The sequence below is a fragment of the Trichechus manatus genome, unplaced genomic scaffold (genome assembly GCF_000243295.1).
Source record: "Trichechus manatus latirostris isolate Lorelei unplaced genomic scaffold, TriManLat1.0 scaffold00001, whole genome shotgun sequence".
NCBI classification, from domain to species: Eukaryota; Metazoa; Chordata; class Mammalia; order Sirenia; family Trichechidae; genus Trichechus; species Trichechus manatus.
Window position 1 is genome coordinate 27,978,778 of NW_004443937.1, and position 17,783 is coordinate 27,996,560.

General features: G+C 47.5%; 2 protein-coding genes across 5 annotated transcripts in view; both read right to left on the reverse strand.

Annotated features, from left to right (window-relative positions):
• Positions 1 to 174: 174 nt before the first annotated feature.
• IMPDH2 (inosine monophosphate dehydrogenase 2) lies at positions 175 to 5,168 on the reverse strand. 2 transcript variants are annotated; one of them, XM_023726764.1, is made up of 14 exons: positions 4,989 to 5,168; positions 4,483 to 4,531; positions 4,168 to 4,287; positions 3,980 to 4,054; positions 3,419 to 3,625; positions 2,824 to 2,911; positions 2,547 to 2,746; positions 2,372 to 2,462; positions 2,186 to 2,281; positions 1,056 to 1,199; positions 826 to 970; positions 592 to 735; positions 428 to 511; positions 175 to 339 (listed from the first exon to the last, which is right to left on the reverse strand). In XM_023726764.1, the coding sequence occupies exons 1-14, from the start codon at positions 5,084 to 5,086 to the stop codon at positions 318 to 320; spliced, it is 1,563 nt and encodes a 520-aa protein (XP_023582532.1). In that variant the 5' UTR covers positions 5,087 to 5,168; the 3' UTR covers positions 175 to 317. The 2 variants fall into 2 exon arrangements, with proteins under 2 accessions (XP_023582532.1, XP_004368568.1); XM_004368511.2 differs by having other exon boundaries at positions 318 to 339; positions 4,168 to 4,269; positions 4,989 to 5,165.
• Positions 5,169 to 5,881: 713 nt separating this feature from the next.
• QRICH1 (glutamine rich 1) overlaps positions 5,882 to 17,783 on the reverse strand; it is a 49,663-nt gene continuing 37,761 nt past the window's right edge. For all 3 annotated transcript variants that reach the window (XM_004368514.3, XM_023726761.1, XM_023726759.1), the window contains exons 4-10: positions 15,799 to 15,976; positions 14,960 to 15,114; positions 12,717 to 12,831; positions 9,260 to 9,368; positions 8,749 to 8,900; positions 8,352 to 8,442; positions 5,882 to 6,850 (exon numbers count right to left, since the gene is read on the reverse strand). In XM_004368514.3, coding sequence (XP_004368571.1) covers positions 6,658 to 6,850; positions 8,352 to 8,442; positions 8,749 to 8,900; positions 9,260 to 9,368; positions 12,717 to 12,831; positions 14,960 to 15,114; positions 15,799 to 15,976 — 993 coding nt within the window. In that variant the 3' untranslated portion in view covers positions 5,882 to 6,657. The remainder of the gene's footprint in view (positions 6,851 to 8,351; positions 8,443 to 8,748; positions 8,901 to 9,259; positions 9,369 to 12,716; positions 12,832 to 14,959; positions 15,115 to 15,798; positions 15,977 to 17,783) is intronic.

A 17,783-nucleotide genomic window follows, 5' to 3' on the forward strand; every position in this document is an offset into this window, starting at 1 on the left:
GGCCAAGCTTTAGGCTGGCTACCAGGAGGCCCTGTGGATGTCAGTCCAGGGCCTCACTGACGGTCCCATGAGCCCTCCTAGGGAGCCAGGGGTGCTCAGAACTGACCTGTGGGCAGCCTCGGGGGACACTTTTGAATTCTTCCATGGCCATGGATCACCCTTATCTCGGCCTGAGGCTGTCCCTGGAAATGAGGGTGATGTGTTTGTGTGCATCTGTGGTGGTGGCAGCTGCAGAGCCCCACCCTTCCTGCTGACCTCAAAAACCAGGCATTACTTTTTTCAAATTTTTATTGAAAAACCGAGGAGGGGTTGTTGGATCAAAACAGTCGCTTCTCATACCTGTGGACAGAAGGATCAACTGTGAGGTGAGGGCAGAAGGAAGGAGGCATGGCAGAGGACTGGAGGGGTGGGGGTGTTGGTCACTTACGAATGGAGGCTGTGGACACCACCTTCTACTTGAGCTGAGGATGTTCTCTTTTCAAACTTGAGTTCCCCAGAGTACATCATGGCTCTGAATATAGGAACCAGTGTCAGATGTGGTTAGCTGGCCCTGGACCAACGTCCATCTGTACCTTAGCTCCCCAGACTCACCGGAGTTGGGTCAAACTCTTGGCACCAATGTCCTGACAGGAGTGTTGGATGCCCGCAATCAGGTAGGGGACGAATTTGTGGATGGATCCTTTGTCCTGCACAGCCCCAGACACTCCCTGGGCCACCTTGATTTTGTCAGCTTCACTGTAAAACAGGCCAAGACATGGGCAAGGTCACAGTAGGGATGAGGGCACTGGCAGGGGTGGGGTGGAGGAATTGGTCTGTCTCTCCCACCTGAAATATCGGTTCTGGCTGCTGAGATGCTTGTCCATGGCATCAAGAGAACCCATGCCACGGTACTTCTTCAGCCGGATCCCATCAGAGAAAAAGTATTCACCAGGGGCCTCAGTAGTAGCAGCCAGGAGGGAGCCCATCATGACTGTGGACAGAGGCAATGCTTGAGGTGGAGCCTGAGCAGCACTGCGGAAGGAGCCCCACCAGGCTCCATGGGTGCTGGGCCTTACCTGTGGAGGCCCCAAGGGCCAAGGCTTTGGCAATATGGCCCACATTTTGTATTCCTCCATCAGCGATGACTGGGACACCAAAGCGCCGTGCGTATTCTGATACTTTGTACACAGCTGTTGCCTGGGGCCGTCCACAGGCCAGCACTGTTGAGGGATGAAGGAACAGATGGGCAGGCAGGGTTAGTGGGGATAGGCAAGGGGCCCAATGACCACACTAAACACTCAGGAGCCCTCAGCTACACCTGCACCAGAACTGCAGCTGGGCTGAGGAAGAGGAGTGTCTGGGTTGACTGTTGTCCCGTCTGTCTTACACAGTACAGACAACTGTGCTGGCCTCCACTGACGTCTGCGTGTGCACGTGCATGTGTGCAGGGCCCAGGGCAGCCTCAGGCACATGCAGTCTTATCAGCTGGAAAGCCCCGCCTAGCTGGCATCAGGTGGGGCAAGGGTCACCGTGCAGTTAGTACCCAGAGGCGCTGGGTCAGGCTGAGCCCCTTTTCCTGTGTGGTGGGCAGCTCAGGCAAGATCAGAGCAGTGGTCATGTGGAAGGGCTAGCAGGCTCTTGAGTTGGCACTTGATTCGTGCCTACTGCAGAGAAGGTAAGCAGAGCAGGGTCTTCCTGGGGAAGAAGGTCCTGCCCTACGAGTGCCCCAGGAAGACAGGACTATGTTCTGGAGCAGCCCCAAAAACCACGGGCTGTCCAAGTCTGCCTTGCCCACCCATCAGCACCACAAACCCTGGGAGCTACAGCTACAGTCAACCAAGCAGCCGGGCAGTGGGCAGCTGGGCCGGGCCAGTGGGCCGGGCCGGACTTACTATAGCAGCCCGTGACAGTAGAAGGGCATTTGGGGCTGTGGGACTTTATGTCTGGAGGGATCTTGGGAGCCACTAAAAACAAACAGACCAGAGTTTAGAGAGGGCACAGAGCAGGAGTGAAGACGCCAGGCTAGGCAGGGGGTGGCAGGTGAGGGATGACAAGAGCTCATCCTGCTTTCAGCATGTCACCCATCCAAGAGGCCTGTTTGGCCCCCAGGCCTGCCCCTATTGGAGGACTCATGGTATAGTTCCCCTAAAAGCACTTGGCTCCAGGGCAGGTTGGGCTAAGGGCCCTTGCTGAAGCATCTTCTTACCTTCCTGCGTGATACAGATGGAGCCACTGCCCATGCCCACCCGCAAGGCATCCACACCTGCGTCAATGAGGTTCTTAGCCTGAGCAGCAGTCACCACTGCAGGGAGAGAGAGAAAGGCTCATGCAAAAGTCCAGGTGGGAGCCCAGCTCCCCAACACCCTTCGGCCCTCAGTCTTGCCTGCCTCACCATTGCCTCCAATGACCTGCAGACTGGGGTATTTATCTTTGATGTACTTGATCATGTTGATCTGGAAGATGGAATTTCCCTGGGAAGAGTCCTGGGACAGGGAGGAAGTCCCAGTGAGACTACCGCATGGGAGCTGCCCCTGCTACGCCAACACCCCACCTGTGCAGCAGCTCACCAGAACCACTACATCTACACCAGCCTGGGCCAGCAAGTCCAACCGGTACTTGTCATCTTCATGTGTGCCAATGGCCGCTCCACACAGCAGCTGCTTCTTAGCATCTTTGGAGGCCAGTGGATAATCCCGGTTCTTCTTCAGGTCTGTCCGGGCAATGATGGCCACCAGCTCGTCGTCTTCATTTACAATGGGCAACTTTCCTGGGGGCAGGGCAGGACATGAGTTAGGGCCCTGGGCTTTGGTTCCAGGCCCCCTCCCATCTCCAGGACTCACTCACCCTTCTTGCTTCGCTGCAGAATTTCATTTGCTTCCTTTAATGTGATGCCTGCAGGGGCCACCACCAAGTCTTCCCGCTTTGTCATGATCTGGGAGGGAAGGAAGATATGAGAAAGGGCCAGATGAAGAGACCAGACCTATCCACAGACGCTACACTAATCTAGGCGTGTGGTTCCAAAAATTACCATGTTCCTCCAACAGCACCCAAACCACCCTCAAGGAAATCCAACAGTCCCAGTGTCTAGTGGCAAGAGTAAGAACTAAGGAGAAAGGATGATATGGTGCCTGTTACACTGTGAACAAAAAACGGTAACAAAGAAATAATAATAATAGATCAGAAGAAGACTGAAGCTGTCAACCACCCTGGAGTGGCAAACAACATAGCATGTGTGCTGGCAAGCATCTGTGCAGTTGGAGAGCCTCGGATAAGGGGGATATGAGAACGCCATGAAAGTTCAGAAACTTGGCTGGGCATCCATCCTTCCTGGACAGCAGAGGCCTGCAGAGATGTCATTCAGCCAATAAAACACACCCACCCCCCTCTCTTTGGCTTCGGCTGCCAGAACTTGGCTGTGTGCTCTGCCAGTGGCACTCACCTCTTCCAGAGAACGGTCGTGTTCCTCCTCCTTTAGAAAATCAATGTCCCGTGAGGAGATGATCCCCATTAGGCGGCTCCCCATTCGGCCGGTGTCCGTGATGGGGATCCCACAGAAGCCATGCCGGGCCTTGGCCTCAAACACATCCCGCACGCGATCCTTGGGGCTGAGGACCACAGGGTCGGTGATGAATCCCTGCTCGTATTTCTGGAAGGGATGGTAGGAAAAGGGCACTTCTTAACTCCCTTCTTGTGAGGCTCTTGGTCTGAAGCCTGGGGTCTCTGCCCAACTCCCTCTTGGACGTGTCACATGACCAAATCACACCAACACTTCATTCAAATCTTTCCCAGAAGGGAGGAATAGGAGATACGGGTATGCCGGGTATGCCGGAGGCACTGTCCTCTTCTGCTGCCTGAAGATACTGCGTTTCAGGCTCTTTTACTTAGGAACTGAATACCACAAATGGGAGGGAAGGGCACTAAATCGGGAGCAAAGCAATCCCCCAACCCCAGCTCAGTGCAATTCCCAGGAACTCTTGGCCAGGATGTTTGCCTTTCTGACCTTTACTTTCCTGACTTCGTTGGCCTGGAACTCAGGTGTACAGTTGTGGTGGATGAAGCCAATTCCGCCAGTAAGCTGCAGGACAAACAGAAGGAGAACAGTAAGTGACAAGTAATGAGACGTATAATTATATGCTCTCAGAAAAAGATGGGCTCCCTGCTTTTGCCCCAGGACCCCATGGGGCTTACCGCCATTGCTATGGCCATCCCAGCCTCAGTGACTGTGTCCATGGGGGAGGAAACCAGTGGAGTCTTCAGAGTGATCGTTTTGGTCAGCGCAGAGGTCAAGTCCTGAGGTGGTAAGGCCCACTAGAGTGAGAAAGCACCTCAAAGTACCAAAAACCCCACAAAACAGGTTACCCTATATAACCTGCATGCGAGGCAGCAAGACCATTCCACAGAATCCACCCCCAAGTCCAATCTGGTGAGGTAGCACAGAGTGCAGGGGAGAGCAGCATCTTACCCCAGCTTGGTGCCCAGGCTCCAATTCCCAGCCATACTCACCACCTGGTCTGCAGTGAAGTCAATGTACCCAGGAAGAATGAGAAAGTCACTATGGGGTGGGAGGGAGATTGGGAGAAGGGTTCAGGCTTAGGCAGCCTGAGAATCCATCCCCATAACTCACCCCATAAGGAAATCTGGGCAAGGACTAGCACTGACCGAGCATATGTCACAGGCAAGGCAGAGCACAAGGTGCAGATGACGAAAAGGGACCTTTTCTGCTACCAATCTGCCATCAGTGTTACTGGCACCCTGACAACTTCATGTGCCCAGAAAACGGAGTTTCTAGCATGAAATCTAGGCACTGCCAAGATGCCTCCCCCCCCACCTCTCACCTCATCCTGTTCCGGATCTGGCAAAACCAAAGGTATGAATGGGGAATCCCCGGAACCTGACCCTCCTCCCCTCCTCACACCTGCGCCCAATAGGGCTCGACAGAAGCCCCATCCAGCCTCCCTGCCCAGCGCGCCACCCCTCTCTTCGCCTAGGTAAGCCCGACAGGCCCGCACTTGTAGGTGAGGCCATCCCCGCAGTTGAAAAGCTGCTGCGCCGTGAGCCCATCGTCTGGCACGTAGGAGGTGCCCCCGCTAATCAGGTAGTCGGCCATGACCACCGCACAGCGAAGCAGCCTATCTCCGAAGACCGCGCCGCAAAGGCCGCAGGCGCCTGAGCCGCGCCAATATAAGCCCACTGACAGCGTCACGGCGCCGACACGTCGTTTACGTCAGGGCGCACCGCGGGCGGGCGGGGCAGGCTGCGTCGCAGCGATGGAGGCGGGACCGAGAAAGGGAGCGCATGCGCACAACCCTATAGCTCGCCAAGATTCACACGATTGGGCCAGGCTTCCACTTCCTAGCACCACTTAGTCTGTTCAAGCCTTATTATTAACCCTTTGGTGACCCAATTATTTTCTGCTTTGAACTTTTTGTTGATACTGTGTGTTTTCATTAATGGAAGCATGCTGAATCACTGTGTCTGAATTTTTGGTAGGGAGTATGGATCATTTTTTGGTGCCCCCTCCCACAAGCCTACCCTTAGTGTCCCTTAGTACATATACCATTAATTCTACCTCAGAGTCCCCACCAGGGTCTACTGGTATAAAAATCTCCAAAATTTCTATTTTTTCTACCGAAAATTCAGACACCTCATACAATACCCTGTAAAAACAGTAATTTGTGGCACGCGCCCTTTTCTTCTATTTCAAACAGTCATGAAGTCCCTTCTGCCTTGTGGCAGCACACACTATCAATGGTACAGCAGCTTCCCAATAAGCCCCAGAGGTTGAAAATGTTCACGGTTGCTATATGCACCGCCGGGCACAAAAGGGTTAACAGGCGCAGCTTTTGCTTCCACTGTCCCACCAGGCTCCTCCCCAAATAAAGAGGCATTGTTCACTAGCATGTTGAAAAGACGAGCTTGTCGTTCTTAATAAACAACTAGAGTAAGAATACATAAGAGAAACAGAGTGGTATCTTTATATGATACACAAGTGTATGTTACAAGAATTCCATCAGGCACAGGAGCCTCAGGTTTAAGGCCTCAATGTTAGGCCAAAAAAAAAAAAAAAAAAAAAGGCATGGTAAAGTTTTTACTTTAAGATCTAAAATGTCACTTGTCTTAAAGGGGGTGTAATAGAAATTGTCTTTAGTAAATCATAATTGAAGTTCCCCTCGTTTTCCTTCCATTAAGATGCTAAGTTTATGACTTTTGAGTATGAAGAAAGAAAACAACGTGGCTCCCCTGTGGTCAGTGAGGTCTGCCAGTCCAAGGTGGGACCGGGGAGATTCCCTGGAGGGTCCATCCATCATTAATTCCATCTTTCTGCAGGAAGGGAAGGAGCCACATTTCTCCTAGCAGTCCAGGCCCTTTTCCCAGGCCCCAGGTGAGGAATAGGGAAAAGAAAAAAAAAAAAAATACCAAAAGTCAGCCAGCAACTTTCCAGGACATCTGGCTCTCAGGAAACCAAGAGCCCCCACAGGCTGAGGAGTCTGCGGGAGCAGGTTTATGAAGATGCACAGGGGGCGACGTTTCCTTTTACATTTTAAACAGGAGCAGCCTGGAAGGCTTCGTAACTACACCAATAAAAAAAGAAAAAAGAAAAATGGAGGCCTCTTCTTTAGTGTGAAAGTCTGTCCAGTTCTTCCTGGCTGGTCTCCCCTGCACTGTGGCTAAGGCAGCTCAGTGCATGGTGCTTGCGTTGGCCACAGCAATGGCTTCCTGAATTTCTCGTATCACCAGGATTCGGGTCAGCATCTGTCCCATCTGTTCTCTGCTGATAGGCTGGACCGAGTACCAGATTGGGCTGTTGGGGGCCACTACCGGTTCAGGAGTCAGGTAAAAGGTGTCATTCCGGCCTTTCACACTCTGGGGGCTGAAGAACATGTTGGTAAAAGCTGGGTACTACCTCTACAAAATCAATCCTCCCACTTGAACCTCCCAGACACTTAAACCTCTCAGACAGATGCTGTCTGCAAAAGCTGTGACCGCAGTAGCTCTAGAAGGTGTGACACAGCGTACTGAATTCCATGCAGCCACCACAGGAACTCCTTTGGGGCTACTGCAAATGCCAGTGACAGGCTGCCTCCTTCCTGCTCTTCTCTCATATGCTGCCAGCTGCAATCCCATCCCTCTGACTACCTACCTAGGGCTCCTCTCCTCTGAGCTCAGCTACCTGAGTCAAGCCTTATCCCACTTCACTGCCTAGAATGTCCATCTTCAAGTTTTGCTCACACCATTTTCTCTACTTGATCCATTGATAATCCCTCAAGTCTACCTGAGGGACCCTATCTGCCTGCCAAGCTCAGCTAAGATGCTAGTCCCTTCCTTGGGGTTCCCCCTCCCCCCACTGTTGAGCTGTACCTCTCTTAAGCACTTAGCACACTCTATCCTCTAACAGTTATCCATCTGTCCATCCAAGATTTATCCAAGAGCTACTGTGTGCCAGCCATGCACCAGGTATTGATGTTACAGCAATGAGTAAGATCAACGGTCTGTGCCTCATGGAGTTTACAGAATACAGGGGAGACAGACAGCAATTCAACAATTACATGCAAAATGACAAACAGTGGTGAGCGCTACAGAGGAAAAGAGCCAGGGGAGTTGACGTAGCCAAGGGAACAGGTAGGAAATCTGGAAATGTTTCCCTGATAAAGTTGTGTTTAAGGTGAGAAGAGGGATTGAGTGCCAACTAGGGGTGGGAGTGAAGGGCTTGTCCAACAGGGAAAAATGTAGTACCAAGGCCTTGAGAGAGAGGGTGTGGTACGCCTGAGTGGAGAGAGGCCAGTGTGGCTAGAGCCAAGAGCTACGTGGACATGAGGTTCACAAGGGGAGTACACGAAGGTCCTTGTTGCCCATGTAAAGTTTACTGTCTTTCTCTGTAGGATAATGGGAAACCACTGAAGATTTCAAGTGACATTTAAGATCTGCTACCTAGAAAGACCATTCTGGCATTACTGTGAAGAGAACAGGTCAGACTGCAGGGGCAAGAGGGAGCAAAAGCTGAGGGCTTTTTTTTTTTTTCCCCTAGATCTGAAAGTGCCAGTGATGACAGGTCAAAGCCAAGAAAATGCAGGGCTATCTTCAATATACATTGGAGGCAGCCTCTCTGTACCTGTCACCCCCCACCATGAACAATGGCTATCAGGGAGCAGGGACCCCCTTTACATCACAGTGCTAGGCACATCACACATCCTGGGAAGGCCAGCCCGGCTGCTTCTATAATTAACTTTCTGGAAGAGGGGGTTTTACCCTCTGTTTGGGACTAGGGAACGCTTCTCTCCTGTGACAAGATATGCACACAGGTGAGCATGGCCGTGTGCACGTGCGCACATGCACATACATGAGGTCACCTGGTCACAGTAAAGCCTCCTTACCATTTGAAGAGGTAGAAATCGTACAGCTTGATGGGACACCTCAGTGGATTCTCTGGATTTTCCGTCTGTTCTGCATACATGTCATCTGTAACTATAAAACATACCACCCCACCACAGACATAGCATCAGTCTGTCTTAGTTCAATTCCAGATCAGGAACCTTAGGCTCCTAGCCACCTGTTAGGAAATGTTGGAAGCAAAAGGGTATGTGAGGCATGGGCGGTGGCTATGAAGGGAAAATGAACTTATTCCCTCTGGGGATTTGTGCTTCTAGGAGAAAAGTTTAAAGTTCTTGGCTAAGAAGCCCCAACCTTCGTACCGATTACTAGTCCCACAGGTACAAGGGCAGGGCAAAACAAGTAACATCTGTGTCTGCTGCTCCTGCCTCCTTCTCCTACCTTTCTGGCCGGTCTGGTGTATCCCAAGTGCTTTCAGGTACCGGATACTCGTGCTTTTATCCTTGGGATTTGAGGGGTTCTTCTTTGTCTGTCGCAAGACCTTGGAGAAGGCCAGCTTCATGTGCTGGTCCACTGTCTTCAACAGGAAGTACCTGGACCACAAGTGAAAGCAAGGCAGAGGGAGGGGTGCCGGGAAGAGACCGTGACTTACCCTCCACCCGTCAATGCTTTGGAAGAGCCATTGCCCACACTCTCAGGATCTGGGCAGGCCCACACCCAAGCACACTGTCCAGTGAAGGAGCCCCATTAGGACTGATGGTAGGGGTCTGGCAAGGCTGTTTGCCTCACTGGTCACCACACAAGATACAGCCAAGTGGGGCTGGGGGCTGTCAGTGCCCAAAGGCTCTCAAATATGTGTCAGAGGAATTGAGAAGTCCTCCTGGAGGGTTTCCACCCTCTTCGCTGGGCAGACCCCAGCAGTGGCTAAGTGTGGAGCCTCCAGAACACTTACTTGGTGTTAAAGAACATGAGGGTGGTCAACAGGGTGGAGGGGGAGTGAGCCCCAAGCTGCTTGCACTCCCACAGCATCTCCTCAGTCACATGGCTGGGCAGAACATAGCCTAGGAGGAAGAGAGGACTGCTACAACAAGAAGCTGGCAGGAGGTCCCTCAAAGGGCCAGGCTACCAGGTGTGAGGCACAAGAATGACCACACAGGAGTACAAGTCCAACAATGGAAGTCTCTCTAAAGTGTGACAGAATCATCTGGAAAGCTTGCTGAAACACAGATGGCTGGGTCCTAATCTGAGATTCTGGAGTGGGACCCAAGAATTATATTTCTAAAGTGTCCCCAGGTGATGCTAATGCTGTTGCTTTAGGGACCATACTTGGGGAAGCACTGCCCCACAGGACTATTCCTACCTGACATTAAATTGTTCCTCTAATTCAAGGTTAATATGGGGCAAAAGGATGGCCCTCAGGGAGAGTAAAACACCTAAAACTGCAAACTAAACTCTGCATATATGCGCAATTCTCTGGAGAGGGTACAGAACTTCCATCATATTTCAAAGATGTCCAGGGAGCAAAGAACTGCTATGTACAGCCGTTTCCCCTTGTCAGGTCTCTCATGTCTATCATATCTAGAAACAAGTCCATTCTCATCCCCCCCCCCCGGATAAAACGGAGACTGACATTCAGCACTATTACAAGATTCCCTTGCAGGGCATGTTTTACTCTAAAGCCCTAGTTCATAAGCAGTCCCAAAGCTGGGCAGGAGCAGAGGCCAGCAGTTTGACCGAGGACCCTGGGCAGCCAGGCCTGCTACCAAAGGAAGATGGCACTTGGATTGACTACCAAGTCATCTTCTTGTACTCATTCAATAGTCAATGAGCAGCTGTTTGTGCCAGGTACTGACAACATGGTGCAGCAGCAGAGACCAGCATCACCTGTAGGGATTTTAGGATTCCCTGGGCAGGCAGTGAAAGGTGCCAGTTCTAGGAAACAGAAAAAGGAATACTCTGCCCAATATATCCTTCTTTCTTGTCCTTGCCAAAGCTGGTCCTCTGGTCCATTAGTCTACTGCTGTCTCTTTGAGGCAGCTCTGGCTCTCCTCCAGCCTACCCTTTAGCTATTTTATGGGCCAGTGACAACAGGACAAGCTTTCCTGCTCTCAGACATATCTGAAGGCTCCAAGAGGCAGAAGATAGCCCTTCTTGGGAAAGGTCAGCTCCTAAGAGCAGTTCCAGGTACATCCTGGCATGTTCCACTTTCTCTGGGGTCACTCCGCCACTTCTCTCTGGTGTCAATTTCCCTAACTTTACTTTCCTCTCAACAACATGATTTCAAAATGAACTCTAATGCCTGAGAACCAGGACTCTTGGTGTGGGAGAAAGGAGATATAAACAGAGATGTTACGTAAAAAGCCTTGTAGTTCTGAATCTGAATGCAAGCATCAAAATGATATCTTTTATCTTTCAAGTTTTTTTTCCTAGTTCTGCCCACTGAAAGGCCTAGGAAAGATGACCAATCCAGTAGCAACAGCACCCTCAGCACCTAGACTGTGGTACTGGAATACTATTTCCCACTAAAAGGAACCCAGCTCCATAGAGAGCTGGTTGATTCCACATCTGGGACAGGAACATTCTGTCAAATCAGAATTCAAAGAAGTTATTAAAGTCTACCAACACTGTGTCAAAAGGACTCAGGGGCCAATTTAAAGAGGCTCCAAGTGGCCAACGATGGGACAATCTGCACATCAGTAAAGATACAACCGCAATGGACTGAAACACATCAAAAATGTTAAAAGTCACGAGTTCACAATGGTTCTTAAAAAAACCCCTAATTGGTCATCACTGGAGGAGGTTAGTGAGCCAACTCACTACGGTGAAAACTGGTAAACGAAGAAAAAGAAACGAGCCCTATTCTGCTCCTTCTATATAATCCGTACTACTGGAAAGCCAAAGAATTGATGAAGGTGAGTTTCTCTTTGTATTAGAGCTAATAAATGAAGTAACAGCAACAGAATACCACCATTTTTCAACTCTAATGAATTAAAGGTTATCCTCATGGAGGAAAACAACCCACTTACGACATAACCTTACCAAAACAATAACAAACCTAAGTACATCAAGCCTTTATATATGCAATTACCAATTAACCGTAAATACAGAGGACAGAAGAACATGTTCAACTACACCACAGGCAGATGCAATCAGCAAAACAACTGTTTGACAATTTAAAAGGCTAGTTTCTTCCGTTAAGTAAATTGTAAGGAAAAAGCATGGAGGGGAAAATTAAAATTAAGTATTAAAAGACATTATCAGTTAATTTAAATGTGTGGGTCTTATTTACAGCAATTCAGATTAGAGAAAAATTATGACATTTATGAGATAAAAATTCTAACAAAGGCTAGATATTTGATGACAATCTGGAATTACTTTTTTTTCTGGTTGTTGTTTATTTTTTGAAGTGTGATAACGGCATTGTGGGTATGTCAAGAATACATACTGATACATTTAGGGATAAAAATGTGTGGGATTTGCTCCAAATTAATATGGGAGGGGGAAAGCAGGTAGTGGTATAGATGAGACAAGATTTACCATGGGCAATGAATACATGGGGGATCATTATTCTGTTTACTTTTACATATGTTTAAAATTTTCATAACAAAAAGATTAAAAAAACTTTGCATATTCATAAGTGGCTTGAAAATTTGCAAAACATGTAAACAGTGATTTAGCCACTCAGGTCTGTCCTAATGACACCCCCCAGAGGGGCCCTTGTCACTTTCCACTTGCTTGTGCTTTGTTTGAACAAAGCACTTAATCAATCAGAAATTAATGTGATTATTTGTACATTGTTTCCCCTTTTAGAATGTGGGCTCTATTTTGTTCACTGCTATGTTATATCCTCCAGTACCTGAAATATTGCCTGGCACATAATAGGCACTCAAAAAAACAAAACAAAAAAATGTCGTCTAAGAAATAAAAGATTTTTTTTTAAAGGTTACGTAGCACACACTTTAATAAATGGCACAGCCAAAATTAAAACTCAAATATTTTACTCCAAATATTCCACCACAACATGCTGCCCTGGAGACTGCCTGTGGGTAAAGCAAAAATTATGTTCTAGATATAGCATTAACAAAAATATGGGGGGAAAAACATAATGAGTAACCTAGCTGAAATGAGTAACCTACAACTGAAACAGTTCATAATTCTTAATTGTCACAATGATTCTAAATTTAATCAATAAATAAACTTTAGTAGGGAAAATAAAAGGTCACTCCTCCACTAGTTGTGCATGCCCATGTCCTTGAGGCAGTGTCTTCCCTTATCAGGCCAAGCAGCACTGAGCCTGGCGCTGCTGCCTGGGATTTACAACCCCCTTGCTCACACACCCAGCACCAGAGGCTACCCATGTTTTTTAAACCCAGGTGGGAGACAAATCCAAGAACAAGGGAGACTCTTACCAAGTGGAGTGACCCGGGGCTGAACATCCTTCAGAACTTCATGCAGCCACTCCGTGAATCGAACGTAGTAAAGATCAGAGAAAATATCATCGACCCGTCCATTTTCAAACAGATACTAAAAGAAAAATAATCCATAAAAGTTGTTGTAAGTCTCCAGGGTAAAACTTTCAGGGGAAATAAACATAGTTTTCTACCCCCAGCACCATACCTCCCCCTATGCACTCAACAAGCCAACACACCAGGTCACTAACTGTCCAGCATGGGACACATTTCACAGTGCACTTCAGACCACATGATGATTCTCACAACACCATCCAGAGCTATGATAATGAGGCAGATTTTGTGACTGATAATTTATCCAGGCAAGGCAGTGTCTTGGGGTAGTAAAAACATGGTGCAGGCTCTGGGGCCAGAAAGAGAGAGGAACGAACAAGGAGGCAGACTTTCTCAAGCCAGGCAACAGGGTGGGTCCCAACCAGCCAAGCCCTCTTCCACCATACGTGTAGTCTTCTCAAGAGCTGCCATCAAACACTAAGAAATCCACCTGTGCTCCTCTAAACTGCCAATCTAAAATAAGGTCCTCTGTTATGCTTCACCTTTGATATCCTGAAAACCTAACTACATCTGCATATCTCGGCAGACTTCTTCAAATAATTATTTTCTGTTAATGCAGAGAACAATAAAAAGAAAAGCTCCATGTTAGCACCAGACTTTGTTCTGGATGAATTATTTTTAGGAAAACCTTGTATTTACTTTAACAAAAAGTAAAGTGCTACATAAATACTTTGTGATTTAAAAAGAAAAAGGTGAGAGATCTGTAAGGTAATATATCAAATTTTTTGTTTATTGTTGTAGTTTAAGTTTACATTTCAAGTTAGTTTCTCATCAAATTTATACATAGTTATGTGACCCTAAATGCTCTCCCTATACTATGACAGCACATTCCTCCTTTCCACCTCAGATTTCCCATCCATTCAACCAGCTCCTAACCCTCTGCCTTCTCATCTCACCTCCAGACAGAAGCTGCCCATTTAGTCTCATGTATCAACATGAGCTAAGAAGCACACTCTTCATAAATATCATTTTATGTTCCACAGTCCAGTCCAATCCCTGTCTGAAGAGTTGGCCTGGGGAACAGTTTTAGTTTTGGGGTGACAGAGAGTCCAGGGGCCATGTCTTCCGGGGTTCCTCCAGTCTCAGTCAGACATTAAGTCTGGTCTTTTTACTAGAATTTGAGTTCTGCACTCCACCTTTCTCGTGCTCCGTCAGGGACTCTCTGGTGTGTTCCCTGTCAGGGAGGTCATCGGTGGTAGCCAGGCACCATCTAGTTCTTCTGGTCTCGAGATGATGTAGTCTCTGGTTTATGTGGCCCTTTCTGTCTCTTGGGCTAATACTTTCCTTGTGTCTTTGGTGTTATTCATTCTCCTTTACTCCAGGTGGCTGGGACCAATTGATGCATCTTAGGTGGCCGTTTGCTAGCTTTTAAGACCCTGGATGCCACTCACCAAAGTAGGATGCAGAACATTTTCTTAATAAGCTTTGTTACACCAGTTGACCTAGATGTCCCCTGAAAGCATGGTCCCCAGACCCTGCCCCTGCTACTCTGTCCCTCGAAGTGTTTGACAGTATTCAGGAAACTTCTTAGCTTTGGTTTAGTCCAGTTGTGCTGACTTCCCCTGTAGTGTGTGCTGTCTTTCTCTTCACCTGAGATAATTCTTGTCTACTATTCTAGTTGTGAATAACCCTCACCCCCCCTCCCTACCCTCGTAACCAGCAAAGAATGTTTTCTTCTGTGTTTAAACCTTTTCTTGAGTTCTTGTAATAGTGGTCTGATACAGTATTTGTCCTTCTGTGATTGACTAAATTCACAGAGCATAATGCCCTCCGGATTCCTCCATGTTATGTTTCACGGATTCATCGTTGTTCTTTATCATTGCGTAGTATTCCATCGTGTGAATATACCATAATTTGTTTATCCATTCGTCGGCACCTAATATACCATATATTTTAACAAGTTTCTCTAGATGGTAGTGGGATTACGAGTGATGGTTATTTTATTTTCTAAAGTGAGTGTGTAAGACCTTTTGCAATTAAAAAAAATGTGAATTTTCAAACTTATTATGTAGCTGAAACATAGCTTTATTATTATAACCACTTGCTTGTCATTTTATTAACTTGACTAACCAGCAAACATCCAGTGGGAACACAGCTCGAACACATTCCTGTGGAGGTCTGTTTCTTACCTTTTGAATACACAGGAAAATGTAGTAGAGCACATCTGGGTCATAGGGTTCACCTTCTCCATTTCGAGCTTCCCGTGTCATTAGACAGAGCCCATAATTCAACTCGGCCACAGCAGAGGAGATGAGATCTTCCTGAAATCGCAGCAGTTGGCGTCCTGCAACACAAGCCCCAAAGGTGAACAGGGACCCTGGTAACTGTTATCTCTTTATCGGTTACTCGTATGCTTGGGAAGGATAAGTCAGAGGAGATAATGCCAGCCAGGGTGCTGGGGCAGAAATGGTCATGTGCATCTGTGACCAGAACTGGCCTACTAAGGCAATGATCCCACATGCCCTAACCCTCCTCCCACCTTACACATACCACAAATTACAAGAGTATGAGCCTGATGACAAGAAAGGGCCTTGAGTGCATCTACCAGTTTCCATCTCCTTCCAGAAGCTGCTCTGCCCAAGTTGGCTAGGTCAACTCCAGAAACCCCACAAATCCTGCTCATCTGCCCAGGGTCAGGCCTGCCTATTACTTATTTTGAATTCAGTATACTATTTCAGATGATGTTTCCTAGTTAGTCCCCTGGTGGTGTAGTGGTTAAGAGCTACGGCTGCTAACCAAAAGGTCGGCAGTTCATATCCACCAGGGACTCCTTGGAAACCCTACGGGGCAGTTCTACTCTGTCCGATAGGGTCACTATGAGTTGAAATCGACTTGGCGGCAATGGGTTACTGGTTAGTCAGTCCCCAAAGCCAGGGGACACCACTTTCCTGCCATTCTGTCTTCTTGCTACTTCAGTGCCCTTGCATTTCAGATACAGCCCACCTTTTTCTCCCTCCCAAACACTCACTCCCAATGGGTGCCAGTCTGTTCTGAGCATCCTTCTCTAGCTCAGCGTTCTTGGTCTGGGCCCAGTTTTTCCATACTTCAAGCCCTTCTTCTGGCTTCAGAGAATTTGGAAGCAGAAGTTCTGGGGAAGGCTGTGGCTGTGATTGTGGTTCAACTTCAGCAACCTGGACAGTTTGAGCCTATGAGAGAGAAACCATCAAAATGTGTCAATACTGTTTTGCATTAGGCCCCCCTGCAAAACTGCCGGAAAAATGTTACTTGAAGTTCATTTAATTTAAAAAAACATAACAAAAAAAAACCTCCTTCTCCTTGCTGTCTTACTTTCAAGAAACTTTAGAGTTTTAGTCCTTATTCCAGGGACAGCAAGAGCAGAACTGCAACCGAACTACTGCAGTGCCTCTCAGCCCTGGCTGCACTTTATAGAATTTCTAGTTTAAAAACCTCAATACCAAGGCTCACCCTAGAATCTCTGTGGTCAAGCTCAGGTGTCAGTCTTTTTAAAACCTCCCCAAGTGAAAAAGCTAATTCTAATATTCAGTCACCACTGAGAACTACTGGCCAAATCACTGACTGCTCCTCAAGCTTTAATGTGCAAACAAATCACTTGGGAATTTTATTAAAACGCAGATTATGATTCAAAAGATCTGAGGTCAAACCTCAGATTCTGCATTTCTAACAAGCTCTCAGGTGATGCTGAGGCTGCTGGTCTACAGACCACTATTTGAGTAGCATGTGTCCAGAGCAGTGATTCTTAAAGATGGCTACACCTTCAAGTCATCCGGGCCACTTTTTAAAAATACCCTTGCCTGGCCCTATCCCTGGAGCCCTGGTGGTGCAATGGTTAAGAGCTCGGCTGCTAACCAAAAGGTCAGCAATTCAAATCTACCAGCTACTCCTTGGAAACCCCATGGGGCAGTTCTACTGTGTCCTATAGCGTCACTATGAGTCGAACTGACTCAACAGCAATGGGTTTTGGTTTGGCCCTATCCCTGGAGATTCAGATTTAATTGGTCTAGCGTGGGGTCCTGACATCAGTATTTTTAAAAGCTCCCCAGATGATTCTAATGTCCAGCTATGGTTGAGGATCATAGTTTATAGAGAATAAAAAGTACAACAAACAAGTCTTGTCCTCCCGCAACCCCAACTCTTATAAAATGAGAGAGTGAGACTTGAGGATCTATACGGTTTCGCCAGCTACAAGGTTCCACTTTTTCATGTTCCTTCTGAAATTGATACTACTCTGGCTCAAAAGGACATAATCCAGTTTCTGAAGACAGAAGGCACTATTCTAGCTTCTTCTCTGCAAAGGAGGAGTAGTTTCATCTTCAATGGGCTCACAGGCAAGTGGTGTAGACAAAGGGACAGAGAATGCCCCTGAACCTCAATCACAATATCTGAAGGGATGGACACCAAGCAAGGTTCTTGGTCCTCACATACCAGTCTATGCTCTGAACAAATACTCCTGAGCAATTCCCCAGGCCCTGGGCCTACACATCCCTTTCCCAAACAACGGGCTGAGGAATGTCAAACTCATTCAAATGAAGGCAAAATAATTTATACGTGAGACACACAAATTTGCTCATCAGCAAATAAAAATGATCCTACTAGCTTTGATAAGATACATCATTAAACAGGGAGATAAAACAATACCATTGCTTTTGGCATTATGTATCAGGATCCAAGAAAATGTTCATATGCTTTGATCTAATAAATTTGGGACTCCATCCTAAGGATGACACTACTTGAAAAACAGGGAATACTTTTCTCATCAAGATATAGTGCAGACACGTATACAGACCGAAGTTTATTAGTGGTTACCAGCTGCAGGGGAGAAGGGGAAGGGAGTTATTACTACATCAAGAGCACCGAGTTTGTTACAGGTGATGAAAAATTTGGAAACAGACAGTGGTGATGTTTGTACATGATGAACATAATTAATGTCACTGAATTGTAAACGTAAAAATGTTGAAATGGCTAAAGCTTTGT

What these genes read in the sequence shown, in the direction of transcription:
- IMPDH2 (XM_023726764.1), bottom strand. Translation starts at nt 5,086, where the DNA reads ATGGCCGACTACCTGATTAGCGGGGGCACCTCCTACGTGCCAGACGAT. An exon ending in GCAGGTCATTGGAGGCAATG is followed by an intron (nt 2,282 to 2,371) that starts GTGAGGCAGGCA and finishes CTCTCCCTGCAG; the next exon opens with TGGTGACTGCTGCTCAGGCT. An exon ending in GGTGTCCACAGCCTCCATTC is followed by an intron (nt 340 to 427) that starts GTAAGTGACCAA and finishes TTCTGTCCACAG; the next exon opens with GTATGAGAAGCGACTGTTTT.